The sequence below is a fragment of the Lissotriton helveticus genome, chromosome 1_1, assembly GCF_964261635.1.
Source record: "Lissotriton helveticus chromosome 1_1, aLisHel1.1, whole genome shotgun sequence".
NCBI classification, from domain to species: Eukaryota; Metazoa; Chordata; class Amphibia; order Caudata; family Salamandridae; genus Lissotriton; species Lissotriton helveticus.
This window is the reverse complement of record NC_136057.1, coordinates 328,155,594-328,175,916: the sequence shown is the minus strand read 5'-3', so window position 1 is coordinate 328,175,916 and position 20,323 is coordinate 328,155,594. Positions and strand designations below refer to the sequence as shown.

Sequence of the window (20,323 nt, the reverse complement as noted above, 5' to 3'; positions counted from 1 at the left end):
ACTTGCGCCCTAAGTGATCTTAATTCAGGCATTCTGGAGCCTAGCTCCCACTGCCTTTGCGCTGTTCTCCCCCCAATATCCGAACGAATTTGATAGGGGTTTGCCCGATGATGAAGAGTAGACCGTGTTAGGCACCTCCCTAAAATTAGTTCCTTGATACTGTTGGTCTGAAAATTGACTAGAATTTCTCTGGGGGCTTTTCTATCCGGATGCAACCTGAAGGGGTCCCTAAGTACTCTTTGTATCTCGGCCTCTAGATCGATATCTAGTCGATCTTTTAACACCCCTTCTTTAAACAACTTACATACAAACCCCTTTATGTCGTCCATCTCCTCCCCCTCCAGTATCTTCGAAATCCTAAGATTATTCCTGCGGACCTGCATCTCCAGCCTCTCCATGTCCATCTGTAAGGATCGGTTCTGAGTCTTTAGAGCATCTATATCTTTGGAGTTCCCTTGGACAGACTCTGATAATGATGAGACTTTAAGCTCGAGTGACCCCGTACGTGTGCATATGTCGTCCAGTTTTGACTCCAGGGCATCACACTTATCGTGAATACCCTTCTGGTTTGCTTTGGATATTTTGAACTTGGTCATAAGGTCCCCCCTTAACGCCTGTAGCAAGGAACCTAGACTGTCCCTAAGTCTGTCTTAAGTCTGTCTTAAGTCTGTCTTAAGTTTGTCTTATGACAAACTTAAGACAAAATCCTAACTTCTGTGAATACCAAAAGTAGTAAGTTCATTCTGTGAATGCCAAAAGTAGTAAGTGCATTCTGTGAATACCAAAATAGTAGTAAGTTTAGGATTGAGTCTTAAGTTCATTCTGTGAATTGGGCCCATGGTCTTTAATAGGCAGTCCGGCACCGAATCCAGAGCCTGGTCCGACGCTCACCGAGCCCATCGAGCAGCGCGGACCCGGCTTCCTGCTCTGCCTCTCTGCCCATCCGCGTCCTCTCCCGAGTTTTAGAGCCTCTGGCCCGCAGCACCGACACCGAAAGAAAAGGAAAAAAAACACTCAATCCACCGCAGTACGTCGAAGGAAAAGAACCGAATCCCCGTTCTCACCGGGTAAGTTTTAGTAGCGGAGTCTCATTAATCACGCCATTTCTCTGCCGTTTTCTGTCGTTTTCTGCGCTGTGCTGCCTCGCCGAGCTCCTGCGACCAGCGTCAGCCCACCGCCATGTTCCTCCCCGTGACCAGAATATTGACATGAAGGTAAAAATATTTGATTAATAATAACGATGTTTAAATTAGTGTTATGTATTTTAGTATGTATTTTAAATATATGTGTTCTTTATTTTTTGTTAAGTATTGTATTTTTTTAAATATATGTTTTACAGTTTAAGAAGTTATTACATTTTTTTTAAAGTAAATTTTGCGTTTTAGTTCCATAGTGGGTTGTGGGTTTATAGGTGAATAGGGTGGGAAGTATTTTAATTATAGTTTATTTTTATAATAATTTTCAGAAATTATTAATTATTTTTATTAAAAAAAGGTTTTTATTCCATAGCGGGTTGTGGGTTTATACGGGAATAGGGTGTGAAGTAATTTAATTATAATAAAATAATTATTAATTTCTATTTATCGGTATTGCTAATTAATTTATTGTAATTTATTATTAATTAGTAATGAATTTTTAATAATTGCTTAATTGATAATTATATTAATTGTGTTATTTTTTTGGAGTGGGTTGTGGATTTATAGGGGAATAGGCTGGAAAGTGATTTAATTTAAATAAAGTAATTATTAGTTTTTATTTATTGTTATTAATAATTAATTTACTATTAATTATTTATTAATTGGTAAGTAATTTTTATTAAATGATTAATTTATAAATATATTAATTGTTGGGTTTTTAAGAAGCGGATTGTGGGTTTATAGGGGAATAGAGTGGGTATTAATTTAGTTATAATGAAGTAATTATTAATTTGTATTTTTTATTAATTATACATAATTAATTTTTTTATTAAATATTAATTGGTTATTCAATTTTTAAAAAAAGAATTAATTGATAAGTATGTTAATTTTAACCCTCTGCTATCCAACACCTTCCCTACAGTTACACTCTTTGGAGTGGGAATAGTAATTGTTACCGCTACGCTATCCAACACTTTACCTACTGTTGCACTCTCTGGAGTGGGAATAGTAATTTATACCCCTATGCTATCCAACACTTTCCCTACTGTTGCACTTCCTGGAGTGGAAATAGTAATTTTTACCCCTTCGCTATCCAACACTTTCCCTACTGTTGCACTCTCTGGAGAGGGAATAGTAATTTTTACCCCTTCGTTATCCAACACTTTCCTACTGTTGCACTCACTGGCGTGGGAATAGTAATTTTTACCCCTTTGCTGTCCAACAATTTCCCTACTGTTGCACTCTTTGGAGTAGGAAAAATAGTTTTTATCCGTAAGCTATCCATCACTTTCCCTACTGTTTCACTCTCTGGAGTGGAAATAGTAATTTTTACCCCTACGCTATTCAACACATTCCCTTCTGTTGCACTCACTGGAGTGGGAATAGTAATTTTTACCGGTACACTATCCAACATTTTTCCTGCTGTTGCACTCTCTGGAGTAGGAATAGTAATGTTATCCACTCCACTATCCAATATTTTCTCTACTGTTTTAGTTAATGTAGTGTATAATGTATTTTAAAAAGATTAAAAATATTCAAATGTTTTAATTTGTTATATATACTTTTTATATGTTTATGTATATTATTGGTGTATGTATATTTATATATATATATATATATATATATATATATATATATGTATTTATAATTTTTAATATGTTTTTACCAATGTATGTTATTAAAATAATTATTTATAAATATTATTAAGTAAGTATATATTATATTTTATACATATATATGTTTAATTTATGTTTATATTATATGTATTAGCTATAATTTGAACATTTAAAGTATTTTAACTATGTTTCTTTTAATTATACATTTTATTCAATTTCTTTTTTAAACATTAAAAAACTATATTTTTAACAACAATATTTTTGCCAACGATATTTTTTTCTGATATTTTTGTACTTACCATTATGTAGATAGGACTTCGATATTCTGGACATCGATATTTTTTTGATGATATTTTTGTACCTCGATATTCTGACTGTTGATATTCTGTCAGTGATCCCCTTCAAATGCTTCAGAGAAGGGAGAAAACCCTTCTCTGACTATTCCACCATAAGCATCAACAATATTTAGCACATACAGTTTTCCGCTTTCTGTTAGTAGAAATTAAGCACAAAAAAAGGCCATGTTAGCGAAGGCCTGAAAAGTATGCCCAGCACTTCTGTCTTGCACTCAGATTTAGTCAGTGGCCAATTCATTTTAACATGTATGAAGGTCTGAAACATTTCACGTCATCAATAAAACACCATAAGTACTTAGTTGCTAAATAGTAAGATCCTTCATTTTAGGTTCTGCCAGCATACCCAGCTATACTTATATATTAGAAGGAGACACCTCAACCAGTTTATTGTGGCAGGATTCATCATGGGAAGCCCTTTCCCTCGATGTAGGTTAATGCCACAATGAGGAACTCAACTTGCTGTTGGAGTTCTGGATGAAATGTTTTTGGGATTAAAGATCGGATCCAGTGACTAAAGATATCACAAGGGTACTCACTGAGTGCTTTTCTTACTATTATTGGGTGCCCGTGGAATGATTAGAAACAATTATCTTGGAATGTCTCCTGAATACAGTGATTTGAACATCCACGCACCAACATGTATCCGCCTGTTCAAGAGCCCAATATGGTCAAAGGTCTTTTTCTATTTGATGTCTAGTTGCAGATCCTTAGCTATTTAATATATGTGTAGGATGATTTGTGAACCAGCTCAACCTAGCGGTAACGGGACCGCCTGCTTGTCATGCAGTGGTCCCGCCACCCCAATTATGATGCGACTGCCACCGCAGTGGTCGCATAATGCATTGTAACATTGCATTTGCCATTTCTTGAACACCAAGAGGGCCACAAAACCCCTGTAGTCACACATTCATCAGGGGTCGGTGTCAGCATATTTACCTAAACTTCCACGTTTGATGCCTGCCATTGGATGTCACATTACCAAACATATAGAAAAAGTGTTCCATACATAACACCAGAGTCTGAAAATACAAAGTCACAAAATAAAGTAAATTATGGTCTGTACTCTGCAAATTGGTTGTCTTAAAGTCTAAAAATGTCAGTGATGTTCTATTATGTATTTTATACCGAAGCAAACAAGGTCTGTTCCTCTCGATCCACAACTATGCAATGCAAGTGTTCAACAATGATGTATATGAGCTCCTGAAACAAGCAATGCCTAGTTTGTCAGCTCATCATGCACTTTGCATCTCTTTTAATGTGTTTTTTTCTTCACTGTCTTAATCACAACAGTTAATCAGTTATTGACGTTTCTGAAGCAAGATAATCATTGTGGTCCATTGAGAAACAAGGAGGACAAGATGTTAACCTCAAATTAGGCATTGTGACTTTTTTGAATTTGCCAGTGCACACTAAGGCCCCCATTAGGATGGCGGGCAGAGTTTGCCCGCCCGCCATCCCTGTGGAAAACGGGACTGCCCGCAACCTGAGCAGCGGTCCCACCATGCCTATTATGATGTGCCCACCACACTGGCGGGTGCATCATAATAGCTGAAAGCTAAAAAGCTGAAAGCACCGCCTGCCACAATGTTAAAAATGCATGGCATGCATATGCATACACAAAGCGGCAGGCACCGCGCGGTGCCTGCCGCTTTGTGTATGCAAATGCAGGGGGGTACCACAGGTACCCCCCCATGTGCACCCCCCACCTCACCTTCACCATGAGGGCCCGCAGGGGGCCCTCAAAGGAAAGACCGCATGTCTTTCCGTGCCACCACGGAAAGGCATCTGAATAAGGCCATCATAATATGGCTGGCAGTGTCTGATAGACACCGCCAGCCATATGAACCCTCTTCCGCCCCGGCCGCAAGGCGACCGGGGCGGAAATGCGGCAGACGGTGTTTCCGTCCGCCGCGGTTTCCCCCGCCATTGTAATATGGCAGGGGGGAAATAGGTGGCGGGCAGTCAAGGATGTCGGGCGGATCGCCACCGCCTGCATGGCGGTGGCGATCCGCCCGGCATCCTAATGGGCCCCTAAGATTGGATATTTAGAATTCTATATTGTGTAAAATTCAGATGTCGTCTTGAAAACACCTTAGCTAAAAGGTACTTCTATGAGGTTATAAGAATTGTGAAACCATACTTTATTGAGGATGTTATGGTATATTTAAATACGATATATGTAAATCAGGTGTTGCTTAATGCAGTGTATGCCTATTGTAAGTAATGGTTCCCTTGTATCTGAATTTACAATAAATCACTAGAGTCTTAGAGTAATAGAGTGTTTTCCTTGTAATGTGTCGGGTCATGAGCCATTATTCACAAAATGTAACACCAGGGTTCTGAACAATTGCACATTCCGCAATCTGCCTTTATGATTTACTTTCTTGAAAGAATAGTAACAATGGTTCATCTTGCTTTCCTGTCTTTTCCTTGTTAGGTTCCAAAAAGTGTGGGAGAAGAAGCCACAAAAGTGGCCATTGAACTTGGCTACCGACACATCGACTGTGCATACATTTATGGCAATGAGGTAGAGATTGGGCGAGCCATTCGTGCCAAGATATCTGATGGAACAGTGAAGAGAGAGGACATATTCTACACAGGGAAGGTAACTTTTCATCCACACAGACTCCCTCTCTTTACAAGACACAGTACTTGAGTACGAATAAGCTGGAATGGGATAAAACATTTACTGCATATGATATATATCAATAATCCAGCATGGAGCGCAGAGGCACTAGTGATATCTTGCATAAAATATAGGACATCACCAGTACCCATACTACTCAAGTCCCACCTAAAACCTCTCAATACCATCTTCCACTCAGCAGTCGGGCTGAACACTCACAGGTGATAATTTGACAGCATTATTCCCATTGCAATCTTGCTGAAGTGTTTAACACTTGAATCGTGTTCCACTTAGAAAACAAGCGATTCACAAAAAGGAGGCTGAGGCACATAGATACCGCACACAACACAATTGTAGTTGCTCTGACTTTCGAGGGAGTCAGCATACTCCCGTCATATGGATTCTGACCTTGGACCATCTTGCACGGTTTCATCAAGACTTAATTCATCAATGGATTATTAAATCTTCATTGTAATATAGAGTGGAGAATATAGAACTTGATGTCTGGTTACTCTCTGGTTTGTAGGAACTTTTCAGTGTACATACGGATTATTAAAATATTGAATAATCCAGCGCTCTTGACTCATAAATGGAGAATTTGCTGCAGAAACTCCAAGAATGAACAATTAACAAGCCCTGATGAAGTCCTGTTGGACAAAACACATTGGCTACGATGGAAATCCAAAGAAGAAAGTGAAATGTTATAATGAAAGAACTTATGAATAAAGAATCTCCTTTTATTAAGATTCTGGGTATCTGTGCACTTTGCTGTCCAAATCAGTTATTGATCGAGCTATCAAACCATAATAACGTGTATCATCCCACACCTCACAAAAAAACTAGAACTATCAGGTAAAAAACACAAGCTAAGAAACATATCTTAATTACTTCTTAAAGTAATAATCCACAATCAAGTCCACCTTCTCAGGGAATGACCTATTAACTGGATTGCCCTCTCAAACCTCAAGGAACATATTCAAACTCCTGTCCTAAGTCTGTGATTCTTAGGGGTGTAGCAGAGATAAAAATAAAATGGAATAAAAATAAAAAGCCGAAAATGAGGGGCATATCACTGTATTACCACATTTCTGTCTTTGGAGCTGTCTTCCACTACATCCTCATTTCAGAACTGGTTGATGAAAGATTGGAAACGCTCTGATGACCCTTCTGTTCGCCCTGCAAACGGCTCCTAGATCGCTATACCTATCTGAATGTTGCATGCATTTGCTGCCCATTGGCCCCATTCTCCATAACCTTCACCCACTTCCTGTGTTAGGTGAGAGGCAAGAGTTCCTGGTGTAGACTGGATTCATCAGCAGTAGTGATGCACCATGTAAACTTGCATGTGTTGCCGCGAGTGTCTCAGTAACACAGCTTTGGCAAGCTTTCCCCCTTTCTCTAACAACATGATAAAAACTAAATCAAAAACATACTCTACAAAAAAAATCAACAATTTGAGCACAAGTACTGCTGATTGTAAACTAATTGTTCTGGCTGTAGTGATATGCCACTGCAAAACAATGCAATCCTGACAGTACAAGTTGAAGGATGGTGATGAGAGGAATGCAAATAGAAAAAGTGTAGAATGTCATGGTTGAAAAATGTCTGACTTGACTGGATCATGATTCTTCTTCACAGCCTGATTTCCCTGACTCTAACGTGATGTTGCTACAGCTAAAGGTGGCTGGTTGCATTGTTTATGGAAAATACCCAGATTTTCACAATAACCAATGACTAAGTGAATGATTTCCATTTAGATTCAGCATATGTATATGTATCTCCTGTTGAGATCCTAAACATGTTGCAGGAATCTGGCTCTTGAATACATCAATGGAGACATTGATGTATACAGATAGAGTCCAGCATAATGTCTTTAACCACTTCAGCGCTAATGACAAGGGTAACTCGTCATGGACTTTCCATTGATTTCAATGGAAAGTCAATGGAAGATCATCAGGTGCCTTAGCAGCCAAGTGGTTAAGTGTTGCTGTCTTAACATACATCCCACACTTTCTGAAGGTACACAGATCATTTATCAAGGCTTCTTTATTAGCAGAGTGGGGGTGGGCTCATAATGAGATGCTGCTCTTTTATTGCTATGGAGTACATAGTCCTACACATCTCATTCTTGCTGGGCATGGACTGTTGAGTACAAGATTTAAGAATCAGTCCTTTTGATCCCTTTTTAGGTTGAGCCTAAATAGTGCTTGCGCTGTTAGGTGATCTGTTGTCTATACTTTGTGGGGCCTGACTCCTCCCACTGTTTGGATTGGCTTGTGTGTGTGTGTCCTTTAAAAAACATAGTCTGCAAATGGCAAATGGTGGGTGCACATCCCACCTTTTCATGCAAGTTTACCCCCATATAGTATTGCCCCGAGCAGGGAAGTGCAAGCTTCTTGCGTGCCTTTATCTTCTTGTTTTTAAATTGAAATCATTTGCATGTGTGCACCTGATATTTCCACACAGAGCCGGGGAAGGAGAGGGTTAATCGGGGGCCGAGCCTGGCCTGCAGAGCGTGAACGCAAGGTAAATGTCTGCAGTTCTTTGCTAGTGTGGGAGACCGGAGCTCACACTATTATTGCTTTCATATTTGACCTTTGCTTGGCTATGGAATGTCCTGCTGGTCTACGGGGGACAGTAAACCAAAGGAAATATTGTTACAAGAGACAAAATAGGAGAAAATATATTTTTGGAAGATGGGTCTTGGAATTTCGAAAACATAGTTGGGGGCACAGGACGTTCGGGTATAACACGGTTTGAAGCACATATCTGTCAGGGCAGAACTGTTTTACAGAGGTGCACACAGTCCTACACATCTCATTCTTGCTGGGCATGGACTGTTGAGTACAACATTTAAGAATCAGTCCTTTTGATCCCTTTTTAGGTTGAGCCTAAATAGCACTTGCGCTGTTAGGTGATCTGTTGTCTATACTTTGTGGTGCCGACTCCTCCCACGGTTTGGATTGGCTTGTCTGTGTGTGTGTCCTTTAAAAATCATAGCCTGCAAATGGCTAATGGTGGGTGCACATCCCACCTTTTCTCGCAAGTTCACCCCCATGGAGTATTGCCCCGAGCAGGGAAGTGCACGCTACTTGCGTGCCTTTATCTTCTTGTTGTTAAATTGAAATCATTTGCATGTGTGCACTTGATATTTCCACACAGAGCCAGGGAAGGAGAGGGTTAATCGGTGTCCGAGCCTGGGCTGCAGAGCGTGAATGCAAGGTAAGTGTCTGCACTTCTTTGCTAGTGTGGGAGACCGGAGCTCACACTGTTATTGCTTTCATATTTGACCTTCGCTTGGTTATGGAATGTCCTGCTGGCCTTCGGGGGACAGTAAACCAAAAGGAATAATGTTACAAGAGACAAAATAGGAGAAAATATCTTTTTGGAAGATGGATCTTGGAATTTCGAAAACATAGTTGGGGGCACAGGACGTTCCGGAATAACACGGTTTGAAGCACACATCTGTCAGGGCAGAACTATTTACAGAGGTGCATTGCCCTTTCACCGAAACAATCATGTGCAAGGACAAATGGTTCACAGCAAAAATATAAAAAAAGCAGGCTAAGTTTGCTAGAAAGGGAAACTAGACCCTGAGCACAGTTCCTCACACCATCCATAAAGTTTATTTTTTAAGATTTAGTTCTTAAGCTAAAATCACTGGGTTCAGCAGTATTGGTACTACCTGTTCCCGGCACTGGCTAGTGCTTGGGATTGAAACTGCTGTTGAGGAACTTAAAAAGTTGGATGATATTATTAAAGATCTGGAAAAACAGATCACTGATGACAAAACAATTACTGACACAAAGTCCTTGTTAGAGAAAATTGATAAAACGGTGGGGGAATTCCACAGCATTGAGCAAAATAAGAAATCGAATAAAGTAAAGAAGGATATTAAATTCTTTTCACTTGAACGCACCTATCCCTATCTACAAAAAGATTTCTATGTAAACCGAAATTTCAACCCTCACCAACAAACCCCCAGACCTTGGGGCCGTTTCAATAGAAGGAATACAGTGGTTGGTTTCACCGACTCCTCAGCAGAATCTTCTGACAGCTCAGATCCTGGGGAAGGTGCTAGTGGCCAGGCACGCAACCAATCCCATTTTTTAGCCAAAGGCAACTCCGAACCCCAAAAGAAAGGAGGGGTAAAACAGCAGCAGAGATGGCACAATCCCTCGGGAGAACGCCAGACCAGACACAAATTCTACCAATGGTAAGCTCTGATTCTGCCTCCGACCTTATCCCTATCTTTAACATTTCAGGGCACACTCTCTCAGCTCATGAATCATCTCTTCAACGGAGAGGACTATCCTTTGTCCCTGCTACCTATCCCAATTTCTTGGACCTTCAGTCCGAGCTGATGGCCTTTTTTCGTACACTAAGATTACGCTCCTACTTCGAACTTAATCCTTCGGAGCCAAAAACTGTCGTGACACCCTTTAGACCACCATCCACCTTCTCTCCCACCACTAATATGATCCCGAGGGAGATTGTCACCTTTGAGAAAGTTATCTTGAAAGAAATCTCTGACCTTGAAAAAACACACCTCTTCATACCTTTTAATATTTCATTCGAAGAGAAAACTGCCATCACCACCCTAAAAAATAATAATGAGCTGATTATTAAGCCAGCTGATAAGGGAGGCGGCATTGTTTTGCAGGACGTTTGTAACTACAAAGAGGATGTACAACGTCAAGTCTCCAACACGGACCATTACTGTAAACTTCCTTGTAATCCTACCAAAGAGATACAGACTCTGATTAGGCAACTTACTACAGAGGCCCTTTCTAATGGCATCATTAGCCAACACGAATATAATTTCTTGAATATCACCAATCCCAGAATCCCGGTTATTTATACCTTGCCCAAAATCCACAAAAGACTTGAAAACCCCCCAGGTAGACCGCTAGTGTCCGGCTGCGGGTCAGTCTTGGAACCACTGGGTCATTACGTCAACTATTTTCTGAAGGACTTTGTGCCAGTAACTCAGTGTTACATTAGAGACAGCATGCATATGATCAACCTCATCGAGGACCATCCGTATGATCCTGACAACCAGACTCTCTGTACACTAGACGTTGAGTCTCTATATACCAACATACCCCAGAGAGACTCCCTGTTCGTGATGGAAAGTATTCTTAATACCCGGCCCAGCCAGCACAGGGTCCCCACTCTATTTATTGTAAAGCTTCTGGAGATTTGCCTCACCCAGAACTTTTTCATGTATGACTCGCAATACTATCAGCAGGTGCGGGGTACATCTATGGGCGCAATTTTTGCCCCAACTCTGGCGATCCTCTATATGGACTGGCTGGAGACCAATACCATCTTGTCTCCCAGCAACCCATTCCATCAAGGGTTGCATACTTGGAAAAGATACATAGACGATATTTTCCTCATCTGGGGTGGCTCACTGGACGAACTTCAGGGACTCCTGCACTGGCTCAATAATAATTGCAATGGCCTTACATTTACCTTATCCCACAACAGGCAGAACATTTCATTTTTAGACCTGAATATCCAACATCAAGATGGTACTCTGTATACTTCATTGTTCCGTAAACCCACGGAAAGGAATACCCTACTGAGCTATGATAGTTGTCACCCCAGGGCCCTGAGGGATAGCTTGCCATATTCTCAGTTTCTAAGACTGAGGAGAAATTGTTTCAAAAAGGAGGATTATTTCTGTGAGGCTAACACTTTTTCTGAGAAACTTAGAGCAAGAGGCTACCCCAGGCGCTTGATCAAGAACTCCATGAAAAGAGCCTGGTACTGCCCCCGTGAAATACTCCTCGAGCCTAAGCCTAAACAACCATCTGACAAATTGGTATGTGTAACCACCTACTCACCCATTTCAAATCGGGTAAAGCAATGTATAAAAAAGAACTGGCACATTCTGAACTCGGGTACTTTGAATTGAAATACTCCGCTCTTTGCCTTTAAGAAAAATAAAAACCTTAAAGATCAATTGGTAAGGGCGGCATTCCCAACAGTAAGAAATATTACAATGCATGACCATTGGCAACTACCACCCCTCCGTGGCCACTCTAAATGTGGTACGTGTGTTGTATGCGATTACTTATTGGATGGTAAAGAATTTGTTTATAAAGATGTGAGAAATGTATTGAAAACGTTTACTAATTGTAACAGTTGCAATATCGTTTATGCCATCTTTTGCCCATGCGACTTGATATATGTGGGCCAAACAAAACAGAAAATCAAGCTGAGGATTTCACAACACCGGAGCCGTGTTCGCTGTAAAACGCCAAACGCCCCGTTGGTTGAACATTTTCTGGATAAAGGACACACGGAAAATGACATTCGCTGGACTGTAATTTCCCAGGTCATCGTTCCACCCAGGGGAGGTGATCTAACTCGCTTATTGAACAGAGAAGAGCTCAAATGGATTCTGAAGACTGATAGTATTAATTCGGGACTCAACCTGCAGGATGAATGGACTGCTTTGATCTAATTTGGGCTTTGAGTCAGTTTTGTTACTTACTGTAATTCTTAAATGTTTTACTTGCAAAATTGTGGTTCCTTTATAAATGTCACATGCACTTCACCTGGGCACCCCACTCTCCTAAGATGGCCGTCGAGCTTAGTCCATCTTTCATTTTTATGCCCGCTTTCATCACATGGTCCTTGACCAATCAGCACAGTTTATATTCAGCGGTTCACCTTTCCTTCACGAGCACGCCAGGGAGCACAACTGCCCACCGACCCATCCGGTAAGTTTGATAACTCAGTTACCAGCGGACTTCCTGGCCTCCCCCTAAGGCACCAGGCTAGTTCTAACGCATTGGGTTTCCCTTTAGGTTCCCCTGACTCCGACGGATACCAGCGTGTACCGCGGGACCTTGCGCTTGACTGTGGTAAGAACCGGAGCTCCTGCTCCTTAGTTCCTTGCAACTTCTCCACACGCACGCCCGATTACTGAATTATTCTTTCCTCGTTTAGGGCGCACGCAATCCACACTAATCTACCGCCGTTCCATATTGAGGATTTACGGTAAGCTAGCTCCCTGCCTCCCCGCAGCTCGCCCTTCGGATTCACTTCGTTTGCACACTGTAATACGGCATCTGCTCCTTTCCCTTTCGATGAGAGCACATTAGTGTAAAGGTTCATGGTGCCTCTTTTTAATTCACGCTCGATACGTACTAGCATAAACACTCTCCCACCACGTACCATCGGCCGCGCCGAGCCCGCAATCGTCCATGCGTCACGACCATCACCCGTTAATTCATGCTTATCGATGACCGACCATGTTATTCCTCTGCAATACCCAGACACTCGATTATTGATAGCAACATGCCCTCCCGCGGGCGTATTGGTCTGTTCCACCCGATCGATTAATCCTCACCGACAGTGCATGGAATCAGTTGCGCTATCAACTGTGCATTTTTCGCCAGCATGCTCGTTTTGAGCCACTTTGTCACTACAAAAAACTCCACCCGCCCTTGAGTCGAGTTTCTCACTGGTCACTACAAAGTCACCTGTTCTGGAAATTTCTTCAGTCTATGTATCTAAATGTATATATTTCCTTCCTTTCCCTTTCTAGGCATTTAGAGGCTAAATCATTGTTAAGGCTTTCATTGAAATGTCCTGATGATGGTCCCCGTGATTTACTGGGGGATCCGAAACGCCGTCGACCTTTTGAGCACCAAATGCTAAAAACGTGATTACTATGTGTTTTAAATGGTGCTTTGTTTAAGTATTCTGTATAATTGCATTAATGACAGAAAAACGTGCTTTGCCTTAAAAAGCCCTTCTTTGCTCCCTATATCCACCCTCTGTACCTGTTCTGTAAGTGCTGGGCACAGGCTTGTGTTCCACACTGGCTGACTTTTGGAAGGTACTCCTTGTGGTATAACGAAGTGTAATTTGAGTAAACTCTGAAGACCACTGTCCGGCTGGACATGTCACTCGTAATATAGATTGACTCCGTCTATATTTTATTCCTTTCAAATTGCTTGTATGCATGGGACCAGTGTTGCATGTACTAAGCTAAAATCACAGCGTGTCCTTATGAAAATGTCAGCATGTTGTTGACAGCTCCTGAATTGCTGTAAGGCAAGGTTGAGGGAGAACAGTAAGCATGACCCAGGTTTTGGCATTCTGATGGTCCAATCCAATCCCCCACAACACAATACCCCACATTCCTACCCACTGCAATTCAATCTAAACCATCCCAATCCTACCCAGCCCACTCCAATCTAAACCAACCCAACCCACCTACTCAAATCCATTCCACCCCACTCAAATCCATTCCAATCCACCACAAGTCAATCCACCCCACTCCAATCCAGTGCGTCCACCCCACCCCACCACACTCCAATCCACCTTAATTTACCCCACTACAGTCTAATCGAGTCTACCTTAATGCACCCAGCTCCAATCCATCCAGCTACACTTCAGCCCAATCACTACAATCCACCCACCCATCAAATCCAGTCAAATTAAATCCAATCAACCCACTCCACAAAATCCACCCACTCCAAAAATACACCCCACTTCAAACCAGTACACCTCAATCCAATATACCCCACTGCAGACCACCCCACCCCACTCCAATCCACCCCAATCCAAGCTACCTTGATCCAATCTACCCCACCCAAACCACCCCACCACACCCCAATATCCCCACCACAATCCAATCCACCCCATTCCAATCCAATTCATCTGAGTCAAATCAACCCTACCCCATCCAATCCACTCCACTCAATCCAATCCATTGCACCCCACTCCAATCCACCCCATTCCAATCTATTCCACCTCACTCCAGTCCACCCCGCTCCAATCCAGCCCACCCCACTACAGTCCAACCCACTCAAATCCAGTCCACCCCCTCCGGACCACATGCTACAGTCCACTTCAATCCAATCCACCCCACTCAATCCAATTCACCCACCCCACTCAATCCAATCCACCCCACTCCAGTACACCTCACCATAATCCAACCTACCCTAATCCAATTCAATCCAACCCACTCCAATCCACCCACCCCACTCCAAGCCGCCCTAGTCCAATCCACCCCATCAAGACTACCCCACTCTGCTCTAATCCAACCCAATCTACCCCACCATACCCCAGTCCACCCAACCCCAGTTAAGTTAAGTCCTCCCCATCCTAATTCAATATATCCATCCATGCCACTCCACTCCAATCCAATCCACCCCAATCCATTCCAATGCATTCAATTCACCCCACTCCAATACAATTCACCCACCCCAGTCCAATATAATCCATCCTACTCCAATTCAATCCATACCACCTCAATACAATCCACCCCACCCCAGTCCTATTACTACAATTCAATCCAGCAACCCATCAAATCTAATCCACCCAATCCAATTCAATCCATCCCATCCCACTCCAACCCAATTCGACCCCATTATGTCCACCTACTGCCATCCAGCTCACTCCACTCAATCCACCACACTCTACACTAATTAAATCCATCTCACCTACTCTAATCCAATCCACCCCACTACCTCAATTCATTCTGACCCACTCCACCATTATCCACCCCACTCCCATCCATGACCCTGCACTCTACAACACTCTCTGCCACTAAACCACGGAAGTCTACTCAACAACACTCTACTCTCCAATCTCCACTCTATGACACGCTACTCTAACAAATTCACTGTAAGACATTGCACTTCCCCACTCACTCTACGACACTCACCACCACTAACATTTAGCCATGCTGAACAGCAGCCACACTGGTGTACAACATGGCAAAAACACATTGCCAAAGTCAATAGCTCTTGTATAAGTGAGACCTATTGGGTTTGACAATGTTTGTTCCCTTTTGTTACCACATTGAAACTTTTCTCTGCAATTTCTAATTCAAAGTGGGAGTCTATACACTCGTCAGTTTCTCTGCTTGTTTAGCGGAGTCCGGTTTCATCCTTCAGTCGCAGCTTTAAAGCAAGTGATGTCTGGTAGGTTACATCTTTTTGCATTCATCCACTCATGCAAGCTACTGTGGAGATCTATAGTTCTTTCAGATTTTAAGATACATTTGTACCCAAGAGCCCTCTGTTTAACTGCTGCCTCCCTTTTTTTCATTTTAAATGTGTGACACAAACATACCCTGTGGAGGTCTGCCAAATATTTCCTAGCTAGCTGTCCAGCAGATGTGTGAGGGTAGACCCACTCTGTCACTTATCCTCCATGTTGAATGATCCACAGCCTCCTGGGTCAGTCAGCACAGAGAGGGTCACACAAGGTTTCAAAGAAAACAAACTCATCTGTGTAAGTCGGGCTTGTTTTTATGCTCATGAAAAACTATTTTTCCTACTGGTTTGTTTTTGGTCAAGTGTGGTTGAGCACGAGTTCACAACAAATTTGACAGCAGCAGTGTTCCGTGTATGGTAGGGTGACAAACCGTCCGTAAATTTCACGGACTGCCTGTAATTTGGGCTTCCTGTCCGTTGTCGGTAAGGGGTTCTTCCATGGACGCCTTTTGTCCGTAATTTCAGACATTGGCGTGCGCTGCCCCCTGCAGGCAGCCTGTAACTCTCACTGCAGGGGCCAGCTCGCGCTCCTGCTGTGATCTGTGGCCTGCAGCAGCCCCTCCCCAACCTGGCACAGACTGCTAACAGGCCCATTATCATTCTGTATCTTGGCCTACTTATCACATACAGGATGATAATGGGCTTCTCTGCCCAGTGACAGCATTTAGGATCTGGTGGGTTTTTTCAGTGGGGGAGAGCGGGCATGTAAGATCTGAAAAGCCTCCAGCTTTGATCTTTTTCTTCACTTTTTTTTTTTAAATATGAAAACGCAGGTGTGTTTCACTCGCATACACAACAGATGCATTGAGTGCAAGGTTCTCTCAAACTAAAATAAACTTATTTTGACTTGTGCTTGTGTTGGTTGTCTACTTAGGTATGCACTATTGCGTGACTTCCTCTGATGTGTATGCAAAACGTACCTTTTGTCCCGAATTTTCGTCCTGAATTCTGACCTTCTGGCCTGAATTTTTGTCCTGAATTTTGACCCTTTCTCCTGAATTTTTGAACTTACTGTCCTGAATTTGCACCCATGCCAGTTGGTCACCCTAGTGTAAGGATGACTTCAGTTCAGTCCCATTATTTCTACTTCCCACACGGACTGACTGTCTCTTGAATGATATACTATTTTTTTCTCAGGAGACAGTCTGGAAGGTCATTTAGGGGAGGTCGTCTTGGAAATCTTAAACATCATGAACAGCAATTCGTTTCTTTGTCCCAAAGATATGGCAGGTGGTGCGCCTAACAACAATGAATATGTCCATCTGTCACGAAACTGGTGCTCATGTAAAGAGCTCTGATACCTAATATCTTCGGGTCGAGTTCCCGCTATAGAAAACTCTAAAAAAAAGAGAAAAAAGGTTAAGCCGTGTGCTACTATAGAAATGGCTAAAAAGGCAGAGAGTACCTGAAATCTCAATCTCTGCACGATATAGAGAACATGTACATAAAGTAATCTGTAGGCGGTACTTGAAAGCAGTGAAGCTTAAAACAGTGTTTAGTGGTTAGGACATGAGCAGGCTGGTATTGGATGTGAGGGGAACTTACTTTCATGTGAAGTAGAAGTGCAAACGCATAGGATGTTTTAGAAGGGAAGCCCTATCTTAAATCAAAGATATTACTAACATACAATTAGTGATGGAGCTGCAGATGGTTCTGCTGGTTGATGCTGATGATGAGGGTTTGCATCCTCTGTGCTCTTTCACCGGAAACTGATCTCTCGGTCCTTGCTGGCTGCCGGACGGTCAATCGCCCAGAACTGGAAAGCCTCAGACCTGCCCTCCTCAGGCCTGTGGTGGACCAAGATCTGGCATCAGTATACCAGGGAGAAGTGAATGGTGATGGTTGGGAATGAAAAGACACTGTTTTAGAAGATAAGGACACCCCCTTATGTATGTATATAAAGTGACAATCCTCTGTAATGCATACGCTCCCCCCCCAAATCCACTGATCTTTACAGCAGACGTAGGCACATCTCACCAACTTGAACCATTAGCAACGGGATACCATCACTCGAGTAATGTTGTCCTCTGCTAGTTGTATATGAGCCTATCAATGCTGATTTTGTTGCTCAGTGGCTCCTTTAATATGAAACTCACTAGCCATGACAGAATGTGTATTGTCATCAACTGATAACCAAGATGTACTTGGTTGTATACTATATACTAATACTCATCTCCTGGTCATTATGAGCTTTGTGTGTTACCTGTTCTATCCACGCTAAATAAAGTTGCTTAAAAACGATTTTGGTAGCCTTTGTTATGGACCATTGTTTGAAGAATTAGGACCAGCTGAACTGGTCTGTAACTTTGTCAATTTGGTCCTGCTGCAGAGGGGAAGGAAAATAACAAGTTCCTAAAATGGACAGTGGAACATTTTTTGCTCTTATTGCTCTGTTAAAAAGTGAATCTAAAAATAATTCGTTCACAATATTGTCTTGCTCAATTTTTTTACATTACCAAATTTTAATATTTGTGCGGTATTTTCTGCTGTATTTTTACTTCAAAATATCACTACTTTACTAGGTTTATATGTGTGGAACTATCATCAGCTTTAATAGCTTGAAGCTAAAAAGTGAAATATGTTACAAGAGGGAGATGAAGTACACTGTGAAAAACGAAGGCTTACCTTTCTTATATTTTTTTTGCACAGCTATGGTGTAGGTTCTTCTCGCCTGATATGGTTAAGGAAAGCCCTAGAAAAATCCATGAGTGACCTTCAGTTGGACTACCTGGACCTTTTCATCATGCACTTCCCCTTTTCCATGAAGGTACATATTCGGGCGAAATATCTTAGCAAGGAGGTATATGCTTGTGAGTTTTACTGATTGTATGTATCCAAGGGATCGCTTCAAAGCTGCTGACACCAGACAGGGATCGCAGGAATGTTAGTTGGCATAACCCACCAAGAGATGTACTGGGCTGTCATTGGTGGTGGAAAAAAAAGGTAGTGAAATGGTTACTACCCTGCGTGTAGGCAACATGTTGACGTTCCAACATCGGTGTTTGGAGCCTCATTGCACCTTCAATAAGATAGATGAGACATATGATTGATGTTTCTCGCAATATTTTGGAGGAGGTGGTGTATAGTGTAGGTGAATGTGCACTGTGGGCAGTAGATTTGCAGCGTGTGTAGGAAAGATGTGCAGAGCCTGGGCATTGTGTGCATGACTGGGCCTTTTGGGGGAGTGATGCCTATATGTCCCCTCTTGCTTCTTCCCATAGGTGGACATGTTGCTTCAGGAGAGTAGCATAGCCATCTGCCGAAATCAAAAGAATCTTCTTGTTTAGTAGCATATAAACTCATTCCTTTTTCACATTGCAAGTATTGGTATTTTTACAACCATTTGTGCTTGTTTTGATTTCTTGGCTTGGTAACAGTGCTACTGAAGTCTGCTTTGTATCACAACTGAGAGCAACCCTAGCTTTGGCGACTATCACTTTGCAAGTGGTGCCGGCTTGGCTCAGAGAAGTGGAAGCAGTGGCCCTTCTGTGTCATCTAGGGACAAAGATGAGGGGTGAGCATTCCGTACTTTAAGGTGAATGGGATGCTCTATAACAAATGTGGCAGATGCTACATGTGCATTATAGCCAACAATACCTGATATTCCATTATGCAGGGGCAGCTCCTCCGCTATGGTGGAGGAGCGTCGCCCCACTGCTTTTAAGCGGTGAGAAACATAAAATGAGAATACCTGAAAGTTATTGTCATTTCATGTTTTGTATGCTGCTGCTTTGGGGTGGGCGGGCAGGCTGCTCTGCTTTCCGAGCAGGGGAGGAGTGGTTTGCCCACTCCTGAGTGCACAGTGACTGTTTGGTCAGCCCTCTCAGGCCACCCAAACCAGTCATGCACACTCTCTTGTTCTCCATGCAGGCTGCATTAGAGCCTGCATGGAGAACATGCCCACCCCTCCAGCTCACAGTGCACAGACCAATCACAATGCTGCATTGCAGCATTGTGATCGGCTTTGGGAAGGGAGCCTAGCTGCCTGATTCCTGTTCCTATCGGAGGCAGAAGAGCAGGAGCAGAGAAGACGAGGGACCCCCCTCACAGGATCTCTGCAACAATGTTTCTCAATTCTTCAACAGCAAAATCACCACCATTTACAGCAACTTCAACCCTCACCAAATACCTCCGGGTCTTATCCGAAAAACAATGCTAACAAAAAGGCCCATCATCACCCCGAAGAAACCTCCACCACCATGAAGTCCACCACTCAGGGGCACCATCGGACCCCTGCTCCCACTACACCTACTTCAAAAGACTGATAATCATCAGCGCCATGCTCTTATCCATTCTAAATACCTCCACCTCTTCTGCAACCTTACCAGATGCTTGACAACGCCCAAAGGTCCTCCCTTTGATGTAGAAACCCTCAGTTTTTTTTTGCTTACATTTTTTTATTGGGATTTTGTATTTCATGACATCAATAATAATATCAGTAAAAAATACTTCATCGTATATTACTTTGGCATTACATGTTCTGACCGTGCAGATATGGTATAATGAACATTCTAGGTGTTATCCCGTGCCCGACATCTGATTTGGTGTTAGTGGCTGAGTA

At 42.5% G+C, this 20,323-nt stretch overlaps 1 protein-coding gene across 1 annotated transcript in view; it reads left to right on the top strand.

The window, feature by feature from the left end:
- Nucleotides 1-20,323, top strand: part of LOC144804563 (rho crystallin-like) — a 127,618-nt gene that overhangs the window by 64,421 nt on the left and 42,874 nt on the right. Inside the window, 3 exon segments of the mRNA XM_078671920.1 lie at nt 5,546-5,713; nt 18,412-18,444; nt 18,446-18,529. Coding sequence (XP_078528046.1) covers nt 5,546-5,713; nt 18,412-18,444; nt 18,446-18,529 — 285 coding nt within the window.